This window comes from Trichosurus vulpecula, chromosome 9, assembly GCF_011100635.1.
Source record: "Trichosurus vulpecula isolate mTriVul1 chromosome 9, mTriVul1.pri, whole genome shotgun sequence".
In the NCBI taxonomy this organism is placed as follows: domain Eukaryota; kingdom Metazoa; phylum Chordata; class Mammalia; order Diprotodontia; family Phalangeridae; genus Trichosurus; species Trichosurus vulpecula.
In genome coordinates this window covers 60545379-60569544 of record NC_050581.1, presented here as the reverse complement: position 1 = coordinate 60569544, position 24166 = coordinate 60545379, and the positions used below count along the sequence as shown (strand labels likewise).

The following is a 24166-nucleotide window of genomic DNA, read 5'->3' as shown; positions in this document are numbered from 1 at the left end:
TTGTTTTCAACCATGTATGAAATTGTTTGAAAATGCCTTCATTTGATCTTACCTGCTTTATAGGATCACAACAGATAGAACTGAAAGAGACCTTAGAGAACATCTAGTCCAACCCCATATTCATTTATAAATAAGGAAACTGGTTCCCAGGGAAGGCCCACAAAGTGGTTACACAGGTTATAAGTTCATATTCAGTCTTATTTCCTGTTCCTAGATTGAAAGCACCTCAAGGGCAAAGAAAGTAACAATATTTTATTTTTGATCTCTCACCGTTCAGAGGCTATAGGAGGTGATTAATAAATAGCTATCAAATACAGTCTTGCTTTTTGTTCATTATATAAAAACTTGAAGCCTTGGGTAGGGCAAGGTCTTTTAAATATTTATGAAATATGTGGTACCTTAGATTGGACTAGATGAAGCCCTTACTCTGGATCTCACATTTAGTTAGCCCAAGTTCTAGGTACTTTGTGGGTCAGAAGCCACTCCAAGTCATAGCTTGTGAGCTTCTCTCAGTGTGTTGAATTTTACTAGTAACACTGAGGGACATAGTGGTAGGGCACACACATAATGGGCTAATTTGCTTTAATACCACAAAGCTGCTGACACTTTCTGTTCGTGTCATCATGCTGCTTTCTCCAGACCCACGCCCCACCAGGCAAGTTTTCTCAATCCTGTTGAGTCTCCATTTTCTCAATCTGTAAAATGAAGGGACTGGACTCAATGGCCCATACATCCATGGTTTTTAAATAATTAGGAGGGAAATCTGCTTTTTCTAAGGGGTAACAAAAATTAGGGATTGAACCAGCATTCCAGACTATCTAGACTTTCAGTACTCTCTGCTGATCTTTTCTAGATTTTGCACCTCAGCTGCTCCCTGCTGGGCACCTCCACGGCTTCCCTCCAAGTTTCACGACTGTGTTCCAACTGGTCTTCAATTCCATATAAATTCAAAGTCACCTAATGATACGCTGTCCAGCATCCACTAGGGATAGTGAACCTCTCCCTTAAGGGGAGGGCTTGTTACTATTGTGCCTCAGCTGGAGTCCTCACCTGAGGTGCTATCTTCAGTGCCACGTGCTATTCCATAGACTTCCATCTCCTGCCAATACTGTGATTAGAGAAGCCTTTATTCCGCAGAGCAGAGGTAGAGCTTTCCTCACTTAGCCCTCTTAGCCAGTGGCTATAAAGTTTTTCTCAGCCAGACTGCATCAGAAGGTAACAAAGGTCAGGCAAAAATCAGCCATGTTCTTCGATTCTTTTAAATGAGTCACCCAGTATCGATTAAGTACCCAGTTTGTGCCAGACGATTACCAGGTGCTGGTGTTCTTAGAACTCTTCTTAGATTCTGTCATGCTCCTCTGACTAGGCAGATTTCCTTTTCCCTCTCTGCTTTCCTCAAATAAAAGAATCTGAATGGTAAGGGCAGTTTTTAATCTACCACTCATGCTTTTCTGTTCTCCACAAGTAGAAATGACTGTGCTCTCTAGAGAAGACTGAAAAGGCTGGTGACCTTTGCCCTACTTCCTCAGGGAAACATCGGCCTAGTTAGTCTCTCTGAGGTTTCTTTATGTATATATTCACAGAAATTGTAGTTCCCAGCAGATAATCTCTCAACCTGTCTGCCCCACCTAGTATGGGGCTTTTTTACACAGCGAGAATAATTGTTAAATGTTTGTATTGATTGAGTTAACTGGACAAATCACTGACTTTCTTGATGCCTTAGTTACATCTTCTGAATGATGTGAGGGTGGGGGTACACTTGATGCCTGCTAGAGTCCTCTCTAGGGTCCAACCTCTGATCCCATGATCCTGTGATCTCCAGACAGGTATGCAGTCTCATTCTTATGAATCTCCAGGATATAGATGGGCCTGGAAAGATGTTAGGGAGGGAAGTCTTTCCTTTGTCACCAGGGACAGCTGTGGAATAGAAGTACAAAGAAAACTGGATCTGAACTCAAGGGGACTGGTTTGAATTCTAGCTTTGCCAGTTCTGTACTGCCATTCTTTTGGGATTGTTAGGAAAATAAAACAAGAGCATGAATGCAGGTGTGCTTTGAAAAATACAAAATATATAAAGTCAGATGGTAGTGTTAAGTTTTGATGCGTGTGTGTGTGTGTGTGTATACACACATACATTTATGTATATGTATATTTTGTTTGTTTGGACCTATGATTATATAAATTATGCACACTGGGAAACTCCCAGTTTGGAGACCTCCACCAGTACATTGGCAGACAGATTGGCAACTGTACTTTATAGTCTTAGAAGAGTTGCCTGGGGTATCAAAAGGTTAAATGACTTTTACATGGTCATAAATTAATATAGTTGCAGCAGGGTCATAAATCCAGGTTTTCTGGACTTTTAAGGTTTAATTCTCAGCATACTACCCTGTGCTGCCTTTTATGGGATATAAAATGTATATCAAAATTTCTGAGACTATTCCTCTCTAAAAAATGACAACAGAGGCTTCTGGGTTTCCTTCCAATTCTAGATCTATGACTTATGACATATATAAGTAAGAAGTAGGCAGGTTTGTTTTTGTTTTTTTTTCATAGTGTCTGGATCTCCTCAAAAGTCTATTTTTTCTTTCCACCAGTGAGATCAGTCGCCTGGACCTGGGTTTAAGTGTAGAGGTATGGAACAAAGGCCTGATTTGGGACACGATGGTAGGCACTGTGTGGATTGCATTGAAGACCATCCGGCAGTCAGATGAGGTTAGTTATTTGTGTTGCCTTTCTTTGGGGTTTGTCTTGGTGAGGTTAATTCAATTCTCTTCTACCTGAGATATCAGTCCTCTTTACTAATTGGAAGTATCAGCTCATATATGAGAAACCGAGCAGCTAGAATTCAAACACATCATGTATAGAGTGAATGTGGAACCAAACTAGAAAATCTTGAGCAGGAACCTAAAAGGGATTTTGGGTTAAAGGTTTTCATACTAAAGAAATGCCCTTCATGAGCCTTCTGCACCATGTGGAAATGCTAAAATCATGTAGGGGTGAAGCATAGTAAAAACTACTTTGTTCCAGCCAAAGGAATTAGAACAGAAATTCTTAACTTTTTGTTCATGGATCCCTTTGGCAGAGTCTGGTAGAGGTTATGACCCCATCTCAGAATAATATTTTTAAGTGCATAAAATGTAATACATGAGATTAAAAAGGAAATGCATTATATGGGGATATACTTATCAAAACACATTTACAGACCCCAGGTAAAAGACCCTTGTGTTAAAGGAAAGTCAAGATGAAGAGCAAAAGAGAAACATGATTGCTTTCATAGAGCATATATGATTGTCAGAGACTCCTGCCACAGTTACCTTCTAAACAAGAAGGGCTACAGGAAATAGAGTCCTGTGGAATGGTAATAATAGAAAAAGCATAAAAGGAGTTTAAAGTTTAATCTTAGATTTGTGCTCCTCTAGGAAGGCCCTGGGGAATGGTCTACCCTGGAAGCAGAAACATTAATGAAAGATGATGAAGTCTGTGGAACCAAGAACCCAACACCCCATAAAATTTTACTAGATACAAGATTTGAATTGCCTTTTGGTAAGTATGTTTGATTATGTTTTTGACCATTCAGCACACATTCATATACTGTTTTAGAGTTATCCCACAGTTATTTGCATGTATATATGTCTTATCTCCTCAACCAGGTTATATATTCTCTTCAGGGCAGAGAGTCTTCTTCCTTAACAATGATTGTCCTATTGAATTGACTTTTAAAAATGAATTGAGGTGTAGGAGCTTGTAAGAGTTTGCTTTTTAAGAAGTTTAGTTTGGTAGAAATATTTATCATACAGTCACTTGTGTTGCTCTGCAGATGCCACCTATCCCAGGAACATCACTAATTTATTCTATTTTAAAATATTTTAATTTATTTATAGTCTTGAAATCTGCATCTACATTCTGTTTCTGATTTTTAAATTTTAAAAAACTTGAGTAGTGCTAATAAATAGCACAGTAACTAAAAAGACTGAAAGACCAGCTGTTGTTTCAGAGGCATTTTATTTTATGAGCAGCCTAGGAGTGAGAATTTCAGTAAAAATAGCTTTTTTGGGCTCTGGGTTCCAGAAGAGGCTAAGGTTACAGCAAGGCTATAGGGACTGACCTTCAAGATCACCTCTAACATCAAAAGAAACCGAGAAGATTAGGATCCTGGAATTTGGCTCAGACAGAAATGAAATCAAAAAAAAGGGTTGATACAACTGGATGGGAGAGATTTAGAAACTTATTTTTAGAATGAGCTAGAAGAGAACTCATTTTGGATGAAAATAAATGCCATGAATAACACCAGCATGAAGATAAAATAATCACCCACTCTGAGCTAATCTGCATCACTGAAGCCAGTTTTTGGAGGAAACTCTTCTCTTAGGGGCGCTCCTGCTGTAGCAGCGGCCATTGCAATCGCTTTGGCCTTCCACGCTCCTTTCTATTTAGAGGAAAGGGAGCGATGCTGTAGGGCAGTGGCACAGAAGGAGACTCCCCGCGAGTTTTCCTTTCTAAAGTCACAGTTGCTTCCATGGTCATATGACCATAAGGTAGAGTAGAAACCTGTCAGGTTCAAGTATAGGTGCAGAAGGAAAAGCCTGTGCTTTCTGTGTTGAAGTTGATGGTGGCTCAGCAGCAAGTGATTCTGAAAGATCATATTCTTTGTGAAGTACTTGGTAGTGGCATTTGTTATCAGTTTGTGAATATCCATCCCATCTGGCCCCCAGAACTGCTTTTAGAAAGAGAAGGACTCAGAGACCTTTTGGTTCTTAATTGCTTTGACTGGCTTAGTGCCTCAGTTGCTGTCTCTGTTACTACCATCACCCAATTCTTTTTCTATTCTAACCAAAACCTCCAGTCTGTTTTCAGGGTATATTGTAAACAGTTTTGTTCCATTTGACAGCATCGAGTTTGGGAGATCCTGTGCCCAGGATGTTTGTAACATATTCAACAAAAACCAAATATTTATGGAGTACTTTTTTTAAAAAATTAATCATTCTTTTAAAAATTTTAAGTTCCAAATTCTTTCCCTCCCTTTAGCCCCTCCCTACCCATTGAGAAAACAAGTAATATGACACCCATTATATATGTAAAATGATGCAAAATGTGTTTCCATATTAGCCATGTTGCCAAAAAAAGTAAGAAAAATGAAGAAAGTGAAAAATAATATGCTTCAATCTGTACTCAGAATGCATCAGTTCTCTTTCTGGAGGCTAATAGCACTTTTCATCCTGAACCCTTTGAAATTGTCTTGGATCATTGCATTGATCAGAGTAGCTAATGTCTTTCAGAGTAGTATTAAGTACTTTCTATGTATGGGGAATTGTTCCAGGCATTATAGGGTATGCAGAAATAATAAGGTGGGAGGAACCAAGATGGCATCTGGAAAGCAGGGACTTGCTTAAGCTCCCTTCCAGGTCCCTCCAAACACCTATAAAAATAGCTCTGAACATATTCTAGAGCTGCAGAACCCACAAAATAGCAAAGGGAAGCAGGGCTCCAGCCCAGGACAGTCTGGATGGTCACTGGGAAGGGTCTATCGCACAGAGCTGGGAGCAGAGCTGAGCACAGCCCAGTGTGGGCCATGCCAGGACCAACCAGATCGGGAGCCAGGTGGAACAGGCGGTAACACCCTGAATCAGTGAGCTGTGGCAGTTACCAGACTTCTCAACCCACAAATGCCAAAGACAACAGAGAAGGTTAGTTGGAAAAGCTGCTGGGACAGAGTGAAAGGAGTTTGTGGTCAGCCACCTCCCTGGGGGAGGCAAAGGTGGTGCAGCTCTAAGGCTGCTTCCAGAGATACAGCTGCAGTTGCTTCTGGCCCCAGGCCAACCTGGTGGGAGGAATTAAGCAGCTGATTAGAGTGGGAGGGCAAAGCCTGCTTTGCCCTGCCTGGATCTGGGCCACAATCCTGGTTGGCAGTTCTTGGGGGAGAAGGAGTGCTGGTGTGGCAGAGCTTGCTGTGTAGAAGTAGCTCTGAAAACAACAGCACAGCCCCTCAAGCTTGGAACAAAGTACTCTCTACTCTACAAGCAGTCATACCCCAACAAAAAGCTCAGGGATCAAGTAGTTGTCTGGGAACATGAACAGGCAGCAAAAACAGTCTCAGATTCAGACTCAGACTTTGGAATCTTTCTTTGGTGACAAAGAAGACCAAAACATACAGCCAGAAGAAGTCAACAAAGTCAAAGAGCCTACATCAAAAGCCTCCAAGAAAAATATGAATTGGTCTCAGGCCATGGAAGAGCTCAAAAAGGATTTGGAAAAGCAAGCAAGAGAAGTAGAGGAAAAATTGGGAAGAGGAATGAGAGTGATGCAAGAAAACCATGAAAAACAAGTCAATGACTTGCTAAAGGAGAACCCAAAAAAATACTGAAGAAAATAACATCTTAAAAAATAGACTGACTCAAATGGCAAAAGAGTTCCAAAAAGCCAAAGAGGAGAAGAATGCCATGAAAGGCAGAATTAGCCAAATTGAAAAGGAGGTCCAAAAGACCACTGAAGAAAATACTACCTTAAAAATTAGATTGGAGGAAGTGGAAGTTAGTGACTTGATGAGAAATCAAGATATTATAAAACAGAACCAAAGGAATGAAAAAATGGAAGACAATGTGAAATATCTCATTGGAAAAACCACTGACCTGGAGAATAGATCCAGGAGAGAGAATTTAAAAATTATTGGACTACCTGAAAGCCATGATCAAAAAAAGAGCCTAGATATTACCTTTCAAGAAATTATCAAGGAAAACTGCCCTGATATTCTAGAGTCAGAGGGTAAAATAGAAATTGAAAGAATCCACCGATCACCTCCTGAAAAAGATCCCAAAAAGAAAACTCCTAGGAATATTGTTGCCAAATTCCAGAGCTCCCAGATCAAGGAGAAAATACTGCAAACAGCCAGAAAGAAACAATTTGAGTATTGTGGAAACACAATCAGGATAACACAAGATTTAGCAGCTTCTACATTAAGGGATTGAAGGGCTTATAATATGATATCCTGGAGGTCAATGGAGTTAGGATTAAAACGAAGAATCACCTACCCAGCAAAACTAAGTATAATGCTCCAAGGCAAAATATGGATTTTCAATAAAATAGAGGACTTTCAAGCTTTCTCAGTGAAAAGACCAGAGCTGAATAGAAAATTTGACTTTCAAACACAAGAATCAAGAGAAGCATGAAAAGATAACAGGAAAGAGAAATCATAAGGGACTTACTAGAGTTGAACTATTTTGTTTACATTCCTACATGGAAAGATGATGTGTGTAATTCATGAGAACTCAGTATTAGGGTAGCTGAAGGGAATATACATACATACATACATATATATATATGTATATATATATATTTACATACATACACACACATATATATATACATATACATATATATGTATATATATATATATATATAGACAGAGGGCACAGGGTGAGTTGAATATGAAGGGATGATAGCTAAAAAATGAAATCAGGTTAAGGGTTGAGAGAGGAATATATTGAGAGAGGGAGAAAGGGAGAGATAGAATGGGGTAAATTATCTCACATAAAAGTGGCAAGAAAAAGCAGTTCTGTTGGAAGGGAAGGGGGGCAGGTGAGGGGGAATGAGTGAATCTTGCTCTCATCAGATTTGATTTGAGGAGGGAATAACATACACACTTAATTGAGTTTCTTACCCCACAGGAAAGAAGGAAGAAGGGGATAAAAAGGGGAATGATAGAAGGGAGGGCAGATGGGGGAGGAGGTAATCAAAAGCAAACACTTTTGAAAAGGGACAAGGGTCAAGGGAGAAAATTGAATAAAGCGGGACAGGATAGGAGGGAGCAAAATATAGTTAGTCTTTTATAACATGAGTATTGTGGAAGGGTTTTACATTATGATACACATGTGACCTATGTTGAATTGCTTGCCTTCTTAGGGAGGGTGGATGGGGAGGGAAGAGGGGAGAGAATTTGGAACTCAAAGTTTTAAAAGCAGATGTTCCAAAAAAAATTTGTTTTTGGATGCAACTGAGAAATAAGATATATAGGCAATGGGGCATAGAAATCTATCTTATCCTACAAGAAAGTAAGGGAAAAGGGAATGGGTGGGGGGAGTGGGGTGACAGAAGGGGGGGCTGACTGGGGAATGGGGCAATCAGAATATATGTCTTCTTGGAGTGGGGGGGAGGGTAGAAATGGGGAGAAAATGTGTAATTCAAAATCTTGTGGAAATCAATGCTGGAAACTAAAAATATTAAATAAATAATAATATTTTTAAAATGACAGAGAAAGAAAAAAAATAATAAGGTGGTTTGGTCCTTGCCTCTTGGAGCCAACGGTGTACTAGTCTACTAGAAAAGCTTAAGACAGTGCTTGGAATATAGTCGGCGCTTAATAAATAGTTGTTGACTTGAAGGAATATAGGTAAAACAGAAAATCTTGTGAACGATTATTTCCCAAGTAATTCTGTAAGATATATATGACAGAGTCATGAAATCACACAGGATCAAAGAGTTGATAGGAACATTAGAGGACATCGCTGGGACTAATATCCAGGCCTCCTGATCATGCCTCCCCTTGATAAAATTAGAAATGCATTCCCACAAAAAAGAAACATGGCAACAGACATATGAAAAATGGCAGATAAACCCATAGTCTGCTTTGTGGTTTAGAACTAGGTGCTTTGGACCCCTTCCTCTACTGTACTGGGTTCCTAGAGTCAACCTCAGTCAGCCTTCCCAGTCCAAAGACACTTCTGTCATATCTAGCAATTACCTGACTCCATCAGCAGAGTTCCCAGTTCTTAAATCTATTCTTTCCTGCCTGGACAATTATACCTTCTAGAGGAGCTAGTTGGTAATATTATATTTGATCAGTAGGTGTTACCATCTAACATAGGATCATAGAATATTAAAAGTTGGAATAGACACGAGACCTCATTTAGTTCAGCTCCTTATTTTATAGATAAACTGAGGCCCCAAAAGGTGAATTGACTTGTTTAAGCTCAAACTGTCACATGTGCCTTGTACCTAGTAGGCACTTAATAAATATGTATGTTTAAATTGAATTGAATTGCTGCTAGGACTGGGATTAGAATTCAAGTTCTCTCACTCCTAGTTCAGAATTATTTCCACTACCCCATTCTAAATCACAGCCTGAAAGCTGCTTAAACTCTGAGGTGAATTTAGGACTTGGTGGCATTTGTTTCATCAGTTGCCCAAGGTCTCATTTCCTGGGACCCTTGATCATCTTACCTTGTAGTGCTTTGAATAAACATGAGAAAAAAGATCACTGTGAAGATAATTGTGGTTTATGAGCCTTCACCTTTTGTAGAGGTTAAAGAAGCAGAGAATTCCTACAAAGGATCTAACAAGATTTTCTAAAGTCTGGAGGATCTGAACCCATTCAATATACACCTTGACATTTGGTGGTTTCAGTTCAAAGGTGTTAGGCATGGGGAGAATGACAAAAATGTTAGAGAATATAATTTGGGATTAAGAAATGAAAGAAACTAAAGGCTTGTAGGTTATGCAGATGCCTCATGCCTATATGGTATGAATACTTTCTTCAAGAGCACAATTGGAAGTTGTCAGACATTTTAAGAATCAAACTATGTTAGAAAAAGTAGAATTTACTACGGATGTGAAATGATACTTGCTGACATGTGATTCATTTTTAAATCAGCTGCCTGTATGTAGTCAGACCACTGACCGCTTAGAGCGAGCCAGCATCAATATTATATTAGAAGAAATGATGAATTAGGTGTAATTGTTAGAGTCCTGGACTTGGATGTAGGAAGACCTGAGTTTGAATCCAGCCTTAGGCACTTACTAGTTCTTCGACCCTGGGCAAGTCAGTTAACCTGTCTCAGCCTCAGTTTCCTTGTGTGTAAAATGGAGGTACTAATAATAACTACCTTCCAGGGTAGTGAGGATCAAATGAGATGATATTTATAAAACACTTGGCAAACCTTAACGAGCTATATAAATGCTAGCCATTATGATGATAACGACGACGATGATGGTGATAAGGACACTACATATACAATTAGAAGAACTCTAACCTGCTCTATTCACAAGCTCTGAAAAATAGGAAATGAACAAAAGTAAAGACACTGGCCTTAAATATTACTATTTCTTTGAGAAGTTTATTGATTATAAAAGAATCACTAGAATGAGGACCAAATGGCCCAGAAATTGCACCAGCTAGCAACCCCTTGTGCTCCTCAGGGAGTGGAGAGGCAGCCAAAGGAAACACCAGCTTGGCATACATGTTCATTTGCATAATGTTGCAGAGGAGGATAATAGAAGACCACAAGCAGTTATCAGCTCACAAAACATTAAAAACAACTAGGAGGTGGGGTGGGGAACAAATTTTTGCAGAAAGCTCAGTGTGAGATCCAGCTAAGCAAGATCATGCTAATGGAATTCCTAGATGAAACCAGAAAGAGAATACCAAGTAACTTTGAAATGGAAGAAATCTGTCATTATTTTCATAGTGATTGGTGTTTATCATCTATAGTAGGGGAAGCAAATTTCTCTGGTAAATGTCTAATATGTAGGGAATTAACATAAATATAGAAGAGTAGAAATCATTCACGACAGATACATGGTCAGATGAAAAAAGCAAGCTGTCAGTAACCATATAAAGAAGTGCTCCAAATCATTAATAATAGAAGAAATGAAAATTAAAGCATCTCTGAGCTTCTCTGTCAGACTGGCAAAGATTACAGAAGAGGAAAACATCAGTTGTTGGAGGAAGGACAGATACGTATGACACCAAGTGTCAAAGTTTCCATGGGTTGCTATCATCTGTATGCATATGCTTCCCAAGTCTGTATATCCAGTTGTAATCTTTCTCGTGAACTTCACATCTACATTGTTGTTGTTGTGTTTGTCCTTTGTTTTCGAAGAGGACCATGACATCAGGAAAATGATGACATGACATCTACATTACCAGCTACCTGATGAATAATGCCTCCATCAAGTTATCTTTTAGGCATCTTTGAAAACCAAATTCATTATGTTTTTTCTCCAAACAACCCCTGCCTCCAAATTTTCCCATTGCTGTTTGGAGGGCCACCATCCTTCCAGGTCACCCAGGTTTGTAGCCTTTGAGTCATCCTGGAATGATCCTTTTCCCTCAACCCATATCCTGTCAAGTTTGAAAAGATGATTCTGTCTCCACATTTTTAACCTTTGCCCTTCTCTCTACTTACACGGACACTACTGTAGTTTAGGCCTTCTTTACCTCTCGCCTAGACTAATGCAATAGCCTAATTATAATTGGTCCATACTTTTAATTTCTTCCCTTTCTAATCCATCATGTCAAAATAATCTTTCCAAAGTGTATGTCTGATCAGGATACTCCTTGGCTTAAGAAGCTTCACTGTCTTTCTCACCTCTAAAATAAAATACAAACTTCAGCTTGTCATTTGAAGTCTTTTACAGTCTGCCATCAGCTTACCTTTTTAAACTTACTTCATACTATTTCCTTTCATGTAATCGACATTCCACAAGCTGCCATACTTGTGATTCCCTGAATTTGACATTCCATTGTTTGTTACAGGTTTCTGACCATGTTAGATGAGGGTCTTGAGGGACTAAATGGAGACAGGAAGAGGAAAGGTTAACAGAGGAAACCAGTTTACAGAAAAGTTTAAAGTCAAGGAATAGATCTGAACTTACCTCGGCCTCTGTCACCTTCTGGCACAGTCTGACTGAGAATAAGATACCACCTTGTTGATAGTCACTCAGATTCCCAACCTCAGGACTTACCCTTGACTTTTCACTCTCTTTTATCCTCTACATCCAACCCAGTTGCCAAGTCTTGTCTGATTATGCCTCAGTACTAGCTCTTGTGTCCAGTCACATAGCCTCAACCTTGGTTCATACCCTCATCATTTATCATTTGGACTATTGCAATTGCCTCCTAATTAACATCTCTACCTCAGTCTCTTCTCCTTTTTTAATCTTTTAATACATCCTCCACATAGCTGCCAAACTGATATCCTAAAACACAAATATGCCTACATCTTCAGTGGCTCCCAACCTTTGGGATAAAATACAGGCTTCTCAGCCTGGCATTTATGTAGCTTCCACCTAACTTTTAAGTCTTATTCCATATCATTCCCTTTTTTGCTGTCTCCATTCTAGACAAACTGGCCTTTTACCTTTTCACCATATACAACATTTCATCTTCTCCCTCTTTACTTCTGATCACTATGTCTAGAATGTAACTCTTTATTACTGCCCTTTAGAAGCCCTAGATTCCTTCAAAGTACAGGTGTCACCTCCTGTACTAGGCCTTTCCTGATTGCGCAATGGTTAGCATCCTTTCTCTGATGAAATTACTTTGTATTTTTTGAATATGTGTTGTAACCCCTCTGCATTTTCTAAGCTCTTTTCAGGTTGGGACTGATTTTGATTTTGTTTGTTTTTTGTATCACTAGCACCTAAGCACAGTGCCCTACATATATAGTAGTAGTAGTAGGTTTTTAAGAAATTTTTGTTGAATGGAGAAATATCAGAAAGGATATACTTGCCAAAATAAATATCTTCCTAAACATACCATTAATATTTTCACATTAAAATGGTGCAGGCTTTTAAGAAAATTCATACACCTAACTCTTCTATTTTAATTTAACTAACATTAAAAATAAGCAATGTTAGTAAGCTCCACAGGGAATTCTACCTTGTGGGGCACAGACATTCTATGACTATGAAGGCAATACTGTTTTACAAAAATATCACATTTTCTAACTGGCTGACCTATAAAGTTTCAAGAACTGAAAGTAGTCCAAGCCACATTTTACCACAGTTATAGCTCTGGTTGAATCATCTTCAAGCTGAACTTTAAATGACAATTTTAACACTAGCTCAAGAGCAGGATATAAAGAAGCTGGAATTGTGAACTCAAAAAGAATCTATGAACTCAGCTGGCTACAATGATCAAAGAAGGTGACATATAAAACTAAAGTGACCATTGCCTAATGCCCTGGAAGGGCCATTTTGACCTGGTATTGAGTGTAAGATACTCTGCCTCCCAAATAGCACAAAATAAAGCTTTTTAGTTCCTTGTGGGAATGACTTAGGGATTTCCTAGATTGTTTTCTCAGATGAAGAAAAGATAGAGACTGGAGAGAGTGAAATTAGATAGGTCAACCTCAGTAATAGGATCCTTAACTGGAAAGCAGTGTGGAGGAAAATTGCACAAAGGGACAGGATTCTTAGTGTTGCTGTCTGGCAAGAATATCACTGAGGTGAGCTCTGCCAATGACATAAGACTACCCACTAGATGTGAACCCAGGGGAAGATAGGCACAATTTGAAAGAATGGACTAAATGCTTTAGAGGCAGCCGGATAGAGCAGTAAGCCTCTCAGCACTTGCCAAATGCTGGAGATACAAATAGAAAGGAGAAGACAATTCAAACCCTCAGGGAACTTATATCCTGGCAAGAGGAAAACACATGTAGAGGAGTGGTGGCAAGGGAAGGGCATTTTATTTGGGGAAGTTATGGGGATGGTCAGTGGAACAATAGGAGTGTAGTTAGACATGCCTTTTCTAGGGGCCATGAAAGTTGATTGGATTTGGGTTCAAGAACGGGAAGGAGTGACGGACTGAAGAACTAAAGTGAAGCATGGTTGGAAACTGGCCCAGATATGAGTGGATAATAGAGGCAATCACCAATCAGCATAGTGCGGCTCCTCCTCCTGAACAAGGTTAGAGAGTAGAGAATTAAGGAGTGGGGGTGAGTTGGTATGAAGATGGTCAGTGAGGGAAGAAAAAGATGGCTGGGGCCAGGCCTAAACTAGATGTAGGGGAAATGCAGGACTGGAACTCTGCAGAGAAACTGTGGCTGGATATATAGAAGACAGTGCCCCCAAAGAGATGCTTATTAAAGTCATGTGAATAAATGAGAAATCTCTTTGTAGAACGATTTGAACATTGTCAACTTAGAATTCTTATAGGAAACAGAATCAACCAACTATGAAAAATCAAAAGTATTTAATATGAATTAGTTGAGGGTGCCTTGGATAATTTGAATTCATTATTGAGAAAACGTAGAGCTAAGAGTGTGCTAGATTTTTGATATCCTTAATTTTACTAAGAGGTGCAGTTTCAAAACACAGATAACATATGTATATAGGAACTTCTGGGAAAATGCTTTCTGTAACATCTTCTTTCCATCCATCTGTCCATTCATTAATACTTCACAATAATTTCTGGATATTGCCAGCTTGCCTCCTCCACCCAGGCTTTTCTTGTGACCAAATAACAAAACAAAACAAAAAACCTCATAGTTAATTGTAGTTATTTGATACAGTAACTATATTTGATAGCATATATAGCTTTCTACACCTGTAGTCTTCCATATCCCTAATGAAAGAAATAAGGTACACGTCTTCATCTGCTCTCTGGGGACAAGATTGTGGTTATAAACATGGAGTTCAGTTTCATTTTATTGTTCCTTTTGTTTACATTTCTGTAGTCACTGTGTATATTGTTTTCCTGGTTCTGTGTTCTTTGCTTTGCATCAGTTTATTTCAGTCTTCCATGTTTCTCTGAATGCCTTATTTCTGGCAAATAATAGTATTCCATTATATTCATACTCCACAGTTCAATTGTTCTACAGTTGATGAGCACCCACTTTGATTTCTAGTTCTTTGCTATTAAAAGAGTGCTGTTATGATTATTTTGGCATATTTCTTATTCAGTTGTTTCTGACTCTTCATGACCCCATGGGCCAACTGTCCATGGTGTTTTCTTGGCAAAGATACTGGAGTGGTTTGCCATGTCCTTCTCTATTTTGGCATGTATAGAATCTTTATTTTTGTTTTGCTCTGCTCCGGGTATATCCCTCATACTCCCTCACTATTTTCCTCTCCCTTCCCTTCTCTTCCCACTGTGGGATAAAAAATTATCTTAATAATCCTTATTTCCTTTTGCATAAATCTTTATATTTAGTTATAAACATACATTTATTGAATGTTTGTTCCAGGACGCATGTGTAGACTCTCTCCTGTACTAGTAGAATAGTGTCTTTTAGAGAGTGTCTCTTGACCTAATGCAACTTACATTTAAGACAGAGGTGTTAATGAAATTTCATCTCCTCTAAGTAGTAAGTCAACTAGGATTTATTAAGTGCCTTCTATGTGCCAAGCACTTTGCTAAATGGCCCAAAAAAGGGCAAAAACCCAGTCCGTTCTCTCAAGGAGCTCACAGTATGCAAACGGCTATGTACAAACAAGATACACACACACACATACACACAATAAAGTAGAGATAACCTCAGAGGGAAGGCACTAACTAAGGCATCAGGGAAGGCTTCTTGCAGAAGGTAGGATTTTAGCTGAGACTTGAAAGAAGCCAGGAAAACCAGGAAGTAGAGAGGAGGAAGGAGTGTAATACAAGCCAGAGGGACAGCCAGTTAGGTTACCCACAGTTAGGAGATGGACTGTTGTGAGGGAGAAGCAGCAAGGAAGTCAGTGTCACTTGATTCTAGAGGACAGTAAGACTGGAAAGGTAAAAACAAAGGGCATTCAAGGCCACAGATAGAATTTTATATTTGATCCTGAAGGGCAATCCGAAGTCACTGGAATTTATTGTAGGGGGGGTGGGGTGAGGAAAGTGCTGTGTTGGTGATGACATAGTTAGACCCATGATATAGGAAGATCAATTTTACAGCTGAGGGAAGGATGGCTTAGAGCAGGGAGAAACTTGAGACAGGGAGCATAAGCAGAAGGCTGTTACAGTTGTCTAGGCATGTAGTGTTGAGGGCCTGTGCCAGGCTGGGTGGGAAGAGGTTTGTATGGGAGATGTGGCAAAGGTAAAATTGACAAGACAGATTAACAACAGATTGGATATGAAGGGGGACTAAGAGAGAGAGGAGTCAAGTGTAGTGGTAATAATGATAATAGCTAACATTCATGTAACACTTTAAGTTTTGCAGAGTATTATATATATTTGGTAAAGTCGGTGCTATTATTATCCCCATTTTACAGATGAGGAAATTGAGGCAGAGAGAGATTAAGAGATTTATCCAGGGTCACACAACTATGAAGTGTCTAACATTGGATTTGGCCTGAGTATTGCTGTCTCCATCTTCAGTATTGTCCCAATTATTACCACCTGTATTAAAGGGAATGGATGAAATCTGAACCAGCCTGAAAAGTTGCAGGGTTTGTAACTGAGCTTAGAGAATGTTCTTGCTAGTATTGAGAAGCAGCATGTTCTTTTTTTCATTTAATATTTTTAGTTTTCAGCATTGATTTCCACAAGATTTTGAATTACAAATTTTCTCCCCATTTCTACCCTCCCCCCCACTCCAAGATGGCATATATTCTGATTGCCCTGTTCCCTAGTCAGCCCTCCCTTCTGTCACCCTACTCCCCCTGCCCCAATCCCCTTTTCCCTTACTTTTTCTTATAGGGCTAGATAGATTTCTATGCCCCAATACCTGTATATCTTATTTCCCAGTTGCATGCAAAACAACTTTTGTTTTGAACATCTGCTTTTAAAACTTTGAGTTCCAAATTCTCTCCCCTCTTTCCTCCCCACCCACCCTCCTTAAGAAGGCAAGCAATTCAACACAGGACACATGTGTATTATTATGCAAAACACTTCCACAATACTCATGTTGTGAAAGACTAACTGTATTTCCCTCCATCCTATCCTGTCCCCCTTTACTCAGTTTTCTCCCTTGACCCTGTCCCTTTTCAAAAGTGTTTGCTTTTGATTACCTCCTCCCCCATCTGCCCTCCCTTCTATCATCCCCACCTTTTTTACCCCATTCCCCCTTCTTTCCTGTGGGGTAAGATACCCAATTAAGTGTGTATGTTATCCCCTCCTCAAGTCAAATCTGATGAGAGCAAGATTCACTCATTCCCCCTCACCTGCCCCCTCTTCCCTTCCAACAGAACTGCTTTTTCTTGCCACTTTTATGTGAGATAATTTACCCCATTCTATCTCTCCCTTTCTCCCTCTCTCAATATATTCCTCTCTTATCCCTTAATTTGATTTCATTTTTTTAGATATCATCCCTTCATATTCAACTCACCCTGTGCCCTCTGTCTCTCTATATATGTATATTCCCTTCAGCTACCCTAATACTGAGGTCTCATGAATTGTACACATCATCTTTCCATGTAGGAATGTGAACAAAACAGTGCAACTTTAGTAAGTTCCTTAGGATTTCTCTTTCTTGTTTACCTTTTCATGCTTCTCTTGATTCTTGTGTTTGAAAGTCAAATTTTCTATTCAGCTCTGGTCTTTTCACTGAGAAAGCTTGAAAGTCCTCTATTTTATTGAAAATCCATATTTTGCCTTGGAGCATTATACTTAGTTTTGCTGGGTAGGTGATTCTTCGTTTTAATCCTAACTCCATTGACCTCCAGGATATCATATTCCAAGCCCTTCGATCCCTTAATGTAGAAGCTGCTAGATCTTGTGTTATCCTGATTGTGTTTCCACAATACTCAAATTGTTTCTTTCTGGCTGTTTGCAGTATTTTCTCCTTGATCTGGGAGCTCTGGAATTTGGCAACAATATTCCTAGGAGTTTTCTTTTTGGGATCTTTTTCAGGAGGTGATCAGTGGATTCTTTCAATTTCTATTTTACCCTCTGACTCTAGAATATCAGGGCAGTTTTCCTTGATAATTTCTTGAAAGGTAATATCTAGGCTCTTTTTTTGATCATGGCTTTCAGGTAGTCCAATAATTTTTAAATTCTCTCTCCTGGATCTATTCTCCAGGTCAGTGGTTTTTCCAATGAGATATTTCACATTGTCTTCCATTTTTTCATTCCTTTGGTTCTGTTTTATAATATCTTGGTTTCTCATCAAGTCACTAACTTCCACTTGCTCCATTCTAATTTTTAAGGTAGTATTTTCTTCAGTGGTCTTTTGGACCTCCTTTTCAATTTGGCTAATTCTGCCTTTCATGGCATTCTTCTCCTCTTTGGCTTTTTGGAACTCTTTTGCCATTTGAGTTAGTCTATTTTTTAAGATGTTATTTTCTTCAGTATTTTTTTGGGTTCTCCTTTAGCAAGTCATTGACTTGTTTTTCATGGTTTTCTTGCATCACTCTCATTCCTCTTCCCAATTTTTCCTCTACTTCTCTTACTTGCTTTTCCAAATCCTTTTTGAGCTCTTCCATGGCCTGAGACCAATTCATATTTTTCTTGGAGGCTTTTGATGTAGGCTCTTTGACTTTGTTGACTTCTTCTGGCTGTATGTTTTGGTCTTCTTTGTCACCAAAGAAAGATTCCAAAGTCTGAGTCTGAATCTGAGACTGTTTTTGCTGCCTGTTCATGTTCCCAGACAACTACTTGATCCCTGAGCTTTTTGTTGGGGTATGACTGCTTGTAGAGTAGAGAGTACTTTGTTCCAAGCTTGAGGGGCTGTGCTGTTGTTTTCAGAGCTACTTCTACACAGCAAGCTCTGCCACACCAGCACTCCTTCTCCCCCAAGAACTGCCAACCAGGATTGTGGCCCAGATCCAGGCAGGGCAAAGCAGGCTTTGCCCTCCCACTCTAATCAGCTGCTTAATTCCTCCCACCAGGTTGGCCTGGAGCCAGAAGCAACTGCAGCTGTATCTCTGGAAGCAGCCTCAGAGCTGCACTACCTCTGCCTCCCCCAGGGAGGTGGCTGACCGCAAATTCCTTTCACTCTGTCCCAGCAGCTTTTCCAACTAACCTCTGTTGTCTTTGGCGTTTGTGGGTTAAGAAGTCTGATAACTGCCATAGCTCACTGATTCAGGGCGCTCCACGTGTTCCACCCAGCTCCCGACCTGCTTGGTCCGGGCACTGCTCACGCTGGGCTGTGCTCAGCTCCGCTCCCAGCTCTGTGTGATAGATCCTTCCCAGCCACCATCCAGGCTGTCCTGGGCTGGAGCCCTGCTTCCCTTTGCTATTTTGTGGGTTCTGCAGGTCTGGAATTTGTTCAGAGCTATTTTTATAGGTGTTTGGAGGAACCTGGAGGAGAGCTTGCACAAGTTCCTGCTTTCCAGTTGCTATCTTGGCTCCACCCCCCTGAGAAGCAGCATGTCCTAATAGAATGATCAGTGTGCTCTGGATCAGAACACCTGAGTTTCTAGTCCTAGCTTTACCACTCTTAGACAATGTACTTAACTCTCTAGCCATCAATTTCCTCATCTGTAAAATGGGAATGACATAATACCTGCCCTGGCTACTTCACAGGGTTTTTTCAAATTGTCGTTAAATGGAATAATGGATTGGACAGCACTTTGTAACTATAAAGCACTGTAGAAATGAAAGGTCTTACTACTATTACCAGAACCATGCCAAAAAGTCACTGATGGCAGAAAGGAAGTTTGTGCATTATTTTCAGAGTTCACTGATTTTGTTATTTCTTCTTTGCAGTTGATTTTTGCCTTTGATTGAAAGTGGGTCCAGTTTAATTATCTCCAAAGCTGACTCAATCTATTTGGTGCCTCTCTTTTCTGTCTTTGTGGTGCTGAAAGTATTGGTCACAATTAGAAAAAGGAATTCTGAAAAAATAAAAAAATTACCTATTGTTATAAACTATGAGAGATGTAAAAACTAAATCAAAGCATTAAACTTTTTTTAACCCAAGCCAACCAGTCATGAGGGTTTTTTCTTTGTTTGTTTTTTATTTCAAGATCTCACCTTTCTCGAACGGGAATTTATTGGGCCTGTTTTGACTGCAAGTGATAGACTAAACTAGCTTCTGACATTTTTTTTTTCTTTGTGTCATAGATATTCCAGAAGAAGAAGCCAGATACTGGACCCACAAATTGGAACAAATCAATGCTCTGGGGGCTGACAGTGAGGTAGGGGCTATCATTTCTGTAATATCAAGAGGGATTGGAACACATCTGAAGGGCCTGCATTATGTAGCTTGGGGTCCTGGTATTAGACCAGATAGTGACTGAAAGCTTGAGATCAGGTGGGTCTTCTGGTGGCCAGAAAAGGGAGATACAGAGTAGTATATGTTTCTGCCGTCTTTGGTTGAGCTGTTGAACAGATATTCAATTAGCAGAGTTATTAAATGCTTACTATGTGTGAAGCATTTTGATAAATGTTAAGGATACAAAGAAAAATGTAAACAGCCAGCTTTCATTCTGATGGGGAAGACAACATGTACATACATAGTTATATATGTGACACATACAAAGTAGATAAGAGCAATTGTAAAGGCTGGAGCAGTTAAAGAGCCGGGAAGGGCATCCTGCAGAAGCTGGTATTTGGGCTCAGTCTTGAAGGAGGAATTATAAAGAGTTGAATGTAAGCTGGGAGAATGTTCTAGGCATGGGGAAGAGTCAATGCAAAGGCATGGAGGTGGAAGGTACACTGTCCTGTGAGAGGAATAGCAAGTATGGCTGATTCCTGGAGTGCATGGAGGAGAGTAATGTTTGAGAAGACTAGAAAGACAGAAAAGGATGAGGTTGGGAACAGTTTTAAATGCTGAGCAAAGGAGATCATAAGGAACCACTGGCCTTTATTGAGTGGCAAGGTAATATAGTCTGACCTGTGCTTTAAGAAAATCATTTTGGTCACCATGTGGAGGACGTATTGGCATGGAAAGAGACTTGAGAACAGGGAGATCAAACTGAAGGCTATTGTTCAGTGCAGAGATGATGAAGGTCTGAACTGGGGGTTGGGGACGTGTGACTGTGTGAATAGAGAGAAGGAAGAACATTTGAGAGATCATATGGAAATAGGAACAAAAAGATTAGGCAACAGACTGGAGAAGTGGGGTGAGTATGAGTAAGAAGCTGAGTATGACTCTGAGGTAAGGTCCTTGGTGATTGAGAGAATGGTGGTGCCCTTGATAGTAACAAGCAAATTCTGAAAAAGGCTCAGGTTTTGGGAGAAAACATTATGAGTTTTGTTTTGGATATGTTGAGTTGAGATGCTTACGAGACAATTCAGTCTGGAACATCCAATAGGCAGTTGATGGTGTGGGACTGGAGGTCAGGAGAGAAAGTGTAGCTTTCAATATATAAATTTGGGAGTGATCTGCATAGAGATACAATTAAACATGGGGAGCTGACGAGATCATCCAGTGAGAGAATGTAAAGGGAAATGAAAGTGGTGCCAGGACAGAGATTTAGGAAATATAGTTATAGGGTGGGATATGCATGAAGATCCAGAAAAGGAGACTAAGAATGAAGATTCTCAAAGAGGACCAAGGACATCAGGAGGGTGATATCTTGACTTGTAAGTGAATTGATTTAAGTGAGAGGCAGAGTTGTGCATAGTCATCAATCTTACTCTCTCCTCCAGAGTCATTGGAGTTCAGTGGCAAGACATAAGTCAGAATGACTGGCAATGGCCCTGGATGCAGTGGGAAACCTTGGCTTAAGAAGGAGGAATCAGACAGATAGGAAGAAGATTAAGAAAACAATGGCACAAAAACCCATATTGGATAGAGAATCCAATAGGAAATGTGGCCAATGATGTTAAATGCTGTGGAGGTCCGAGGGATAAGAACTGAGAAGAAAAAACCATTAGATTTGGCCATTAACAGATAAAGGAAACTTTGGAGAAAGTATTTACTTTTGACTAATGAGCTCCAGAGCCAGACTGTAGAGGTTTACAAGAGAGTAAACATCATAGGCTTCCCTGATCTTTGAATTCTTTCAATTTGCACTTTGTTTTCTGTGTTAAGAAGTTCCGTGCAGTTTTTTTTTTTTGTATTTGTTGCATTATGGCCTTCAGGTTTTTTGACTTTTCATACTCTTTGGGGAAGCCTATGATCCTTAAAGTTGTCTTTGTATCTTGTCTTTGAAATCAGTATGTTTTGCTTTTATAGAGAGTGTATCTTCTAATGTCTGTGCCTTTTGATTCTCTTCTTCCAGATTGTCTTTCATTTCCTCTGATTTTTCGTCTCTATGGAAATAAATATGGAGAGCTTGTTAGCCCACAGGCCTTTCTCTCTAGGTTTAGAGCAAATGCTTTGTGTTGATTTCTCAATAACTAAAATCATATTCTTTAACACTAACCTACTTCAACTGGTTACAAGGGCTGAGTTATGGGTGGTTCACAAGGCTCCTCTAAATGGATAATAAACTCAGTCGTTTGTTTTGGCTGTAGGGTCTTGGGGCAAATGAAATGCCTTTGTGGTACCACTGTGCTTTCGTTGCCAGTCTTTGCAGTGGAGCATTGGTGCTGTATGCTGCCATCAAATAGAATATTATCTTTCTTTATGGTCCTGCAGTCTCCTCTAATTCAGGTAGGATCTATCTGGGCCCTTTATAACTCTAGGGTCTTCTGGAACCCTTAACTTGAAAGCCAAATTTCTATGGTCTACAAATGGCGGAAGTGCTTCCTATGTGGCCAGCTGTCTGCATATGGACCAGTAAGGAGTGGGGACAGGATAGTCTTTTATAAGTGCTTAATAAATAATACTGAGGGCTTAGAACTCTTTCATCTTTTAGGCTCAAAGCTGATGCTCCAGCTTTGAGTGGTGGATAGGAAAGACCTTTCCATAACTAGAACAACTTTTGGCTTTTATATTATTATTCTGCCTTAGAGTTACTTGTCTGATAATACTTGGGAGAGCAGGAAGTACTGAAAATAGGCTTCAGGTAGGGAGTGGCTGAGGAGAACCTCCCCTGGAGGGATTGTTGGCATCTTATCCAACCCAATAAACATTTGTTAATATAATTTGCATGACTAACACTGGACAAAACAGGACTATTTTGAGCCTTGGAACATTATGTCAGGCCCATATGTTATTTGGAATGGGTCATTAGGTTTGTCTTCAGGAACTTTTCATAGTTGAGGCAAAATAGTTTTACCAGTACTTTCATGTAGTGTGATTTTAAAATGTCATTGGCCCCTGACCATTGCTTTCTGAAAGAAGGAAGAAATAACCTTCCCTTGTGCAGAAATACAGACCTAAAGATTGAGCATTGTATAATCTGATCTTAACCTACTTCTCCGACCATATTTCCCTTCCTTATTTCCAGCTAAAGTGGTCACCCCACTGTTTCCTGAGGCCTTTGATTAATCCATTTTCTCCTCCTGATATCCTCTTCCTTGTCCCTGCTGCTTCTTCAGACTGTACCCATTCTTCAAGGTTTGACTCAAGCCTCTTTCTCAAGAAACTTTTCCGGATCTCTCTTGCCCTTAGGGCTTTTTTTCTCTTTCCTCAGCACTCTTAGCTTTTGTCTGTACTATTCACTTGACAATTCTTGTGTTGATTTGTGTTGTTTAGCTTTTCAAGAGTTTATCTTACCTTTCCACTGAGATCTATAAAGCTCCCTGCTGTCAGGGACCTTCTCTTAAACTCCTCTGTAGAAGTGTACCTAGCACAGAGTTGGGGCAGAGAAGATACTCAGCGAAAGCTTGTGGAATGACTGTTAGGTGGTAAGAGGCTATCAGATTGGGTCCTCAGAGATGCCCAGTTGTTTATGCTTAAAAGACTTCTGAGCTCAGCCTGGTCCATAAATAGCCTCTAGCTATTGGTAAATCATCTAAGGTAAAATGGATGGTCTCTTGTTCTTGCCACCGTGTACCTCCAGGAGGGTACTGGGAGCCCCTCTGTTTAGTGGGAAACTGCTGTCCACAGAAGTCCTGCTTCATTTGGAGGCCTTGGGAGAAGAACCTTGCCTCCAGAACCAGGAAATCTGCTTTCCTTCTGCTATGTATACACCTTGCAGAGTGACCAGGGGAGGAGGTGATAAGACAGAGAAGGAGATTGTGAAGGCAACATCCTGCTCTCCTGTCCTCCTTGGCTTAGCCTTTACAGCTGCCTGAGGGTTGTGAGAACACTTGTGTACAGACAAGGCCAAACATTTCACTTGAGCTATTTCATTGGGAATGTGTCGGCTTGCTATAGGACACAGGCAGAGAAGAAATCTGACAGTCCGTTCTTTGCGTGAGGACATTCTATTTCAATTCAATGCTGGACTGTGCCTTAAGTGAATACTTAACTTTTTAATAGGTAGCTATGATTTCTTTTTGCCTATCATATGTTGGGCCTCTTACACAATGTGTTTTTCTTCCCTGCCTCTAGTATTCCTTCCGAGAAGAAAGCCAGAAGAAGCTGTTGCCCATTGCTGCCACCCAGTGTTGTAAGTGAGAAATTCTGTTTTCTCTTAAATCCTATATAATTTCTCCCTACCCTTGCTTTTACTTCCCCGGATCTCTGAAATGAGCAATTCCGTTTGTCGGAAGGGGTTGGAGTGGGTCGTAGATCAGCAGAAGTTTCATTTT

General features: G+C 40.0%; 1 protein-coding gene across 5 annotated transcripts in view; it reads left to right on the top strand.

The window, feature by feature from the left end:
• UNC13B (unc-13 homolog B) overlaps positions 1–24166 on the top strand; it is a 331346-nt gene that overhangs the window by 122382 nt on the left and 184798 nt on the right. For all 5 annotated transcript variants that reach the window (XM_036737948.1, XM_036737946.1, XM_036737947.1 and 2 more), the window contains exons 4-7: positions 2598–2715; positions 3423–3546; positions 19700–19773; positions 23967–24024. In XM_036737948.1, the coding sequence (XP_036593843.1) occupies positions 2598–2715; positions 3423–3546; positions 19700–19773; positions 23967–24024 (374 nt within the window). The remainder of the gene's footprint in view (positions 1–2597; positions 2716–3422; positions 3547–19699; positions 19774–23966; positions 24025–24166) is intronic.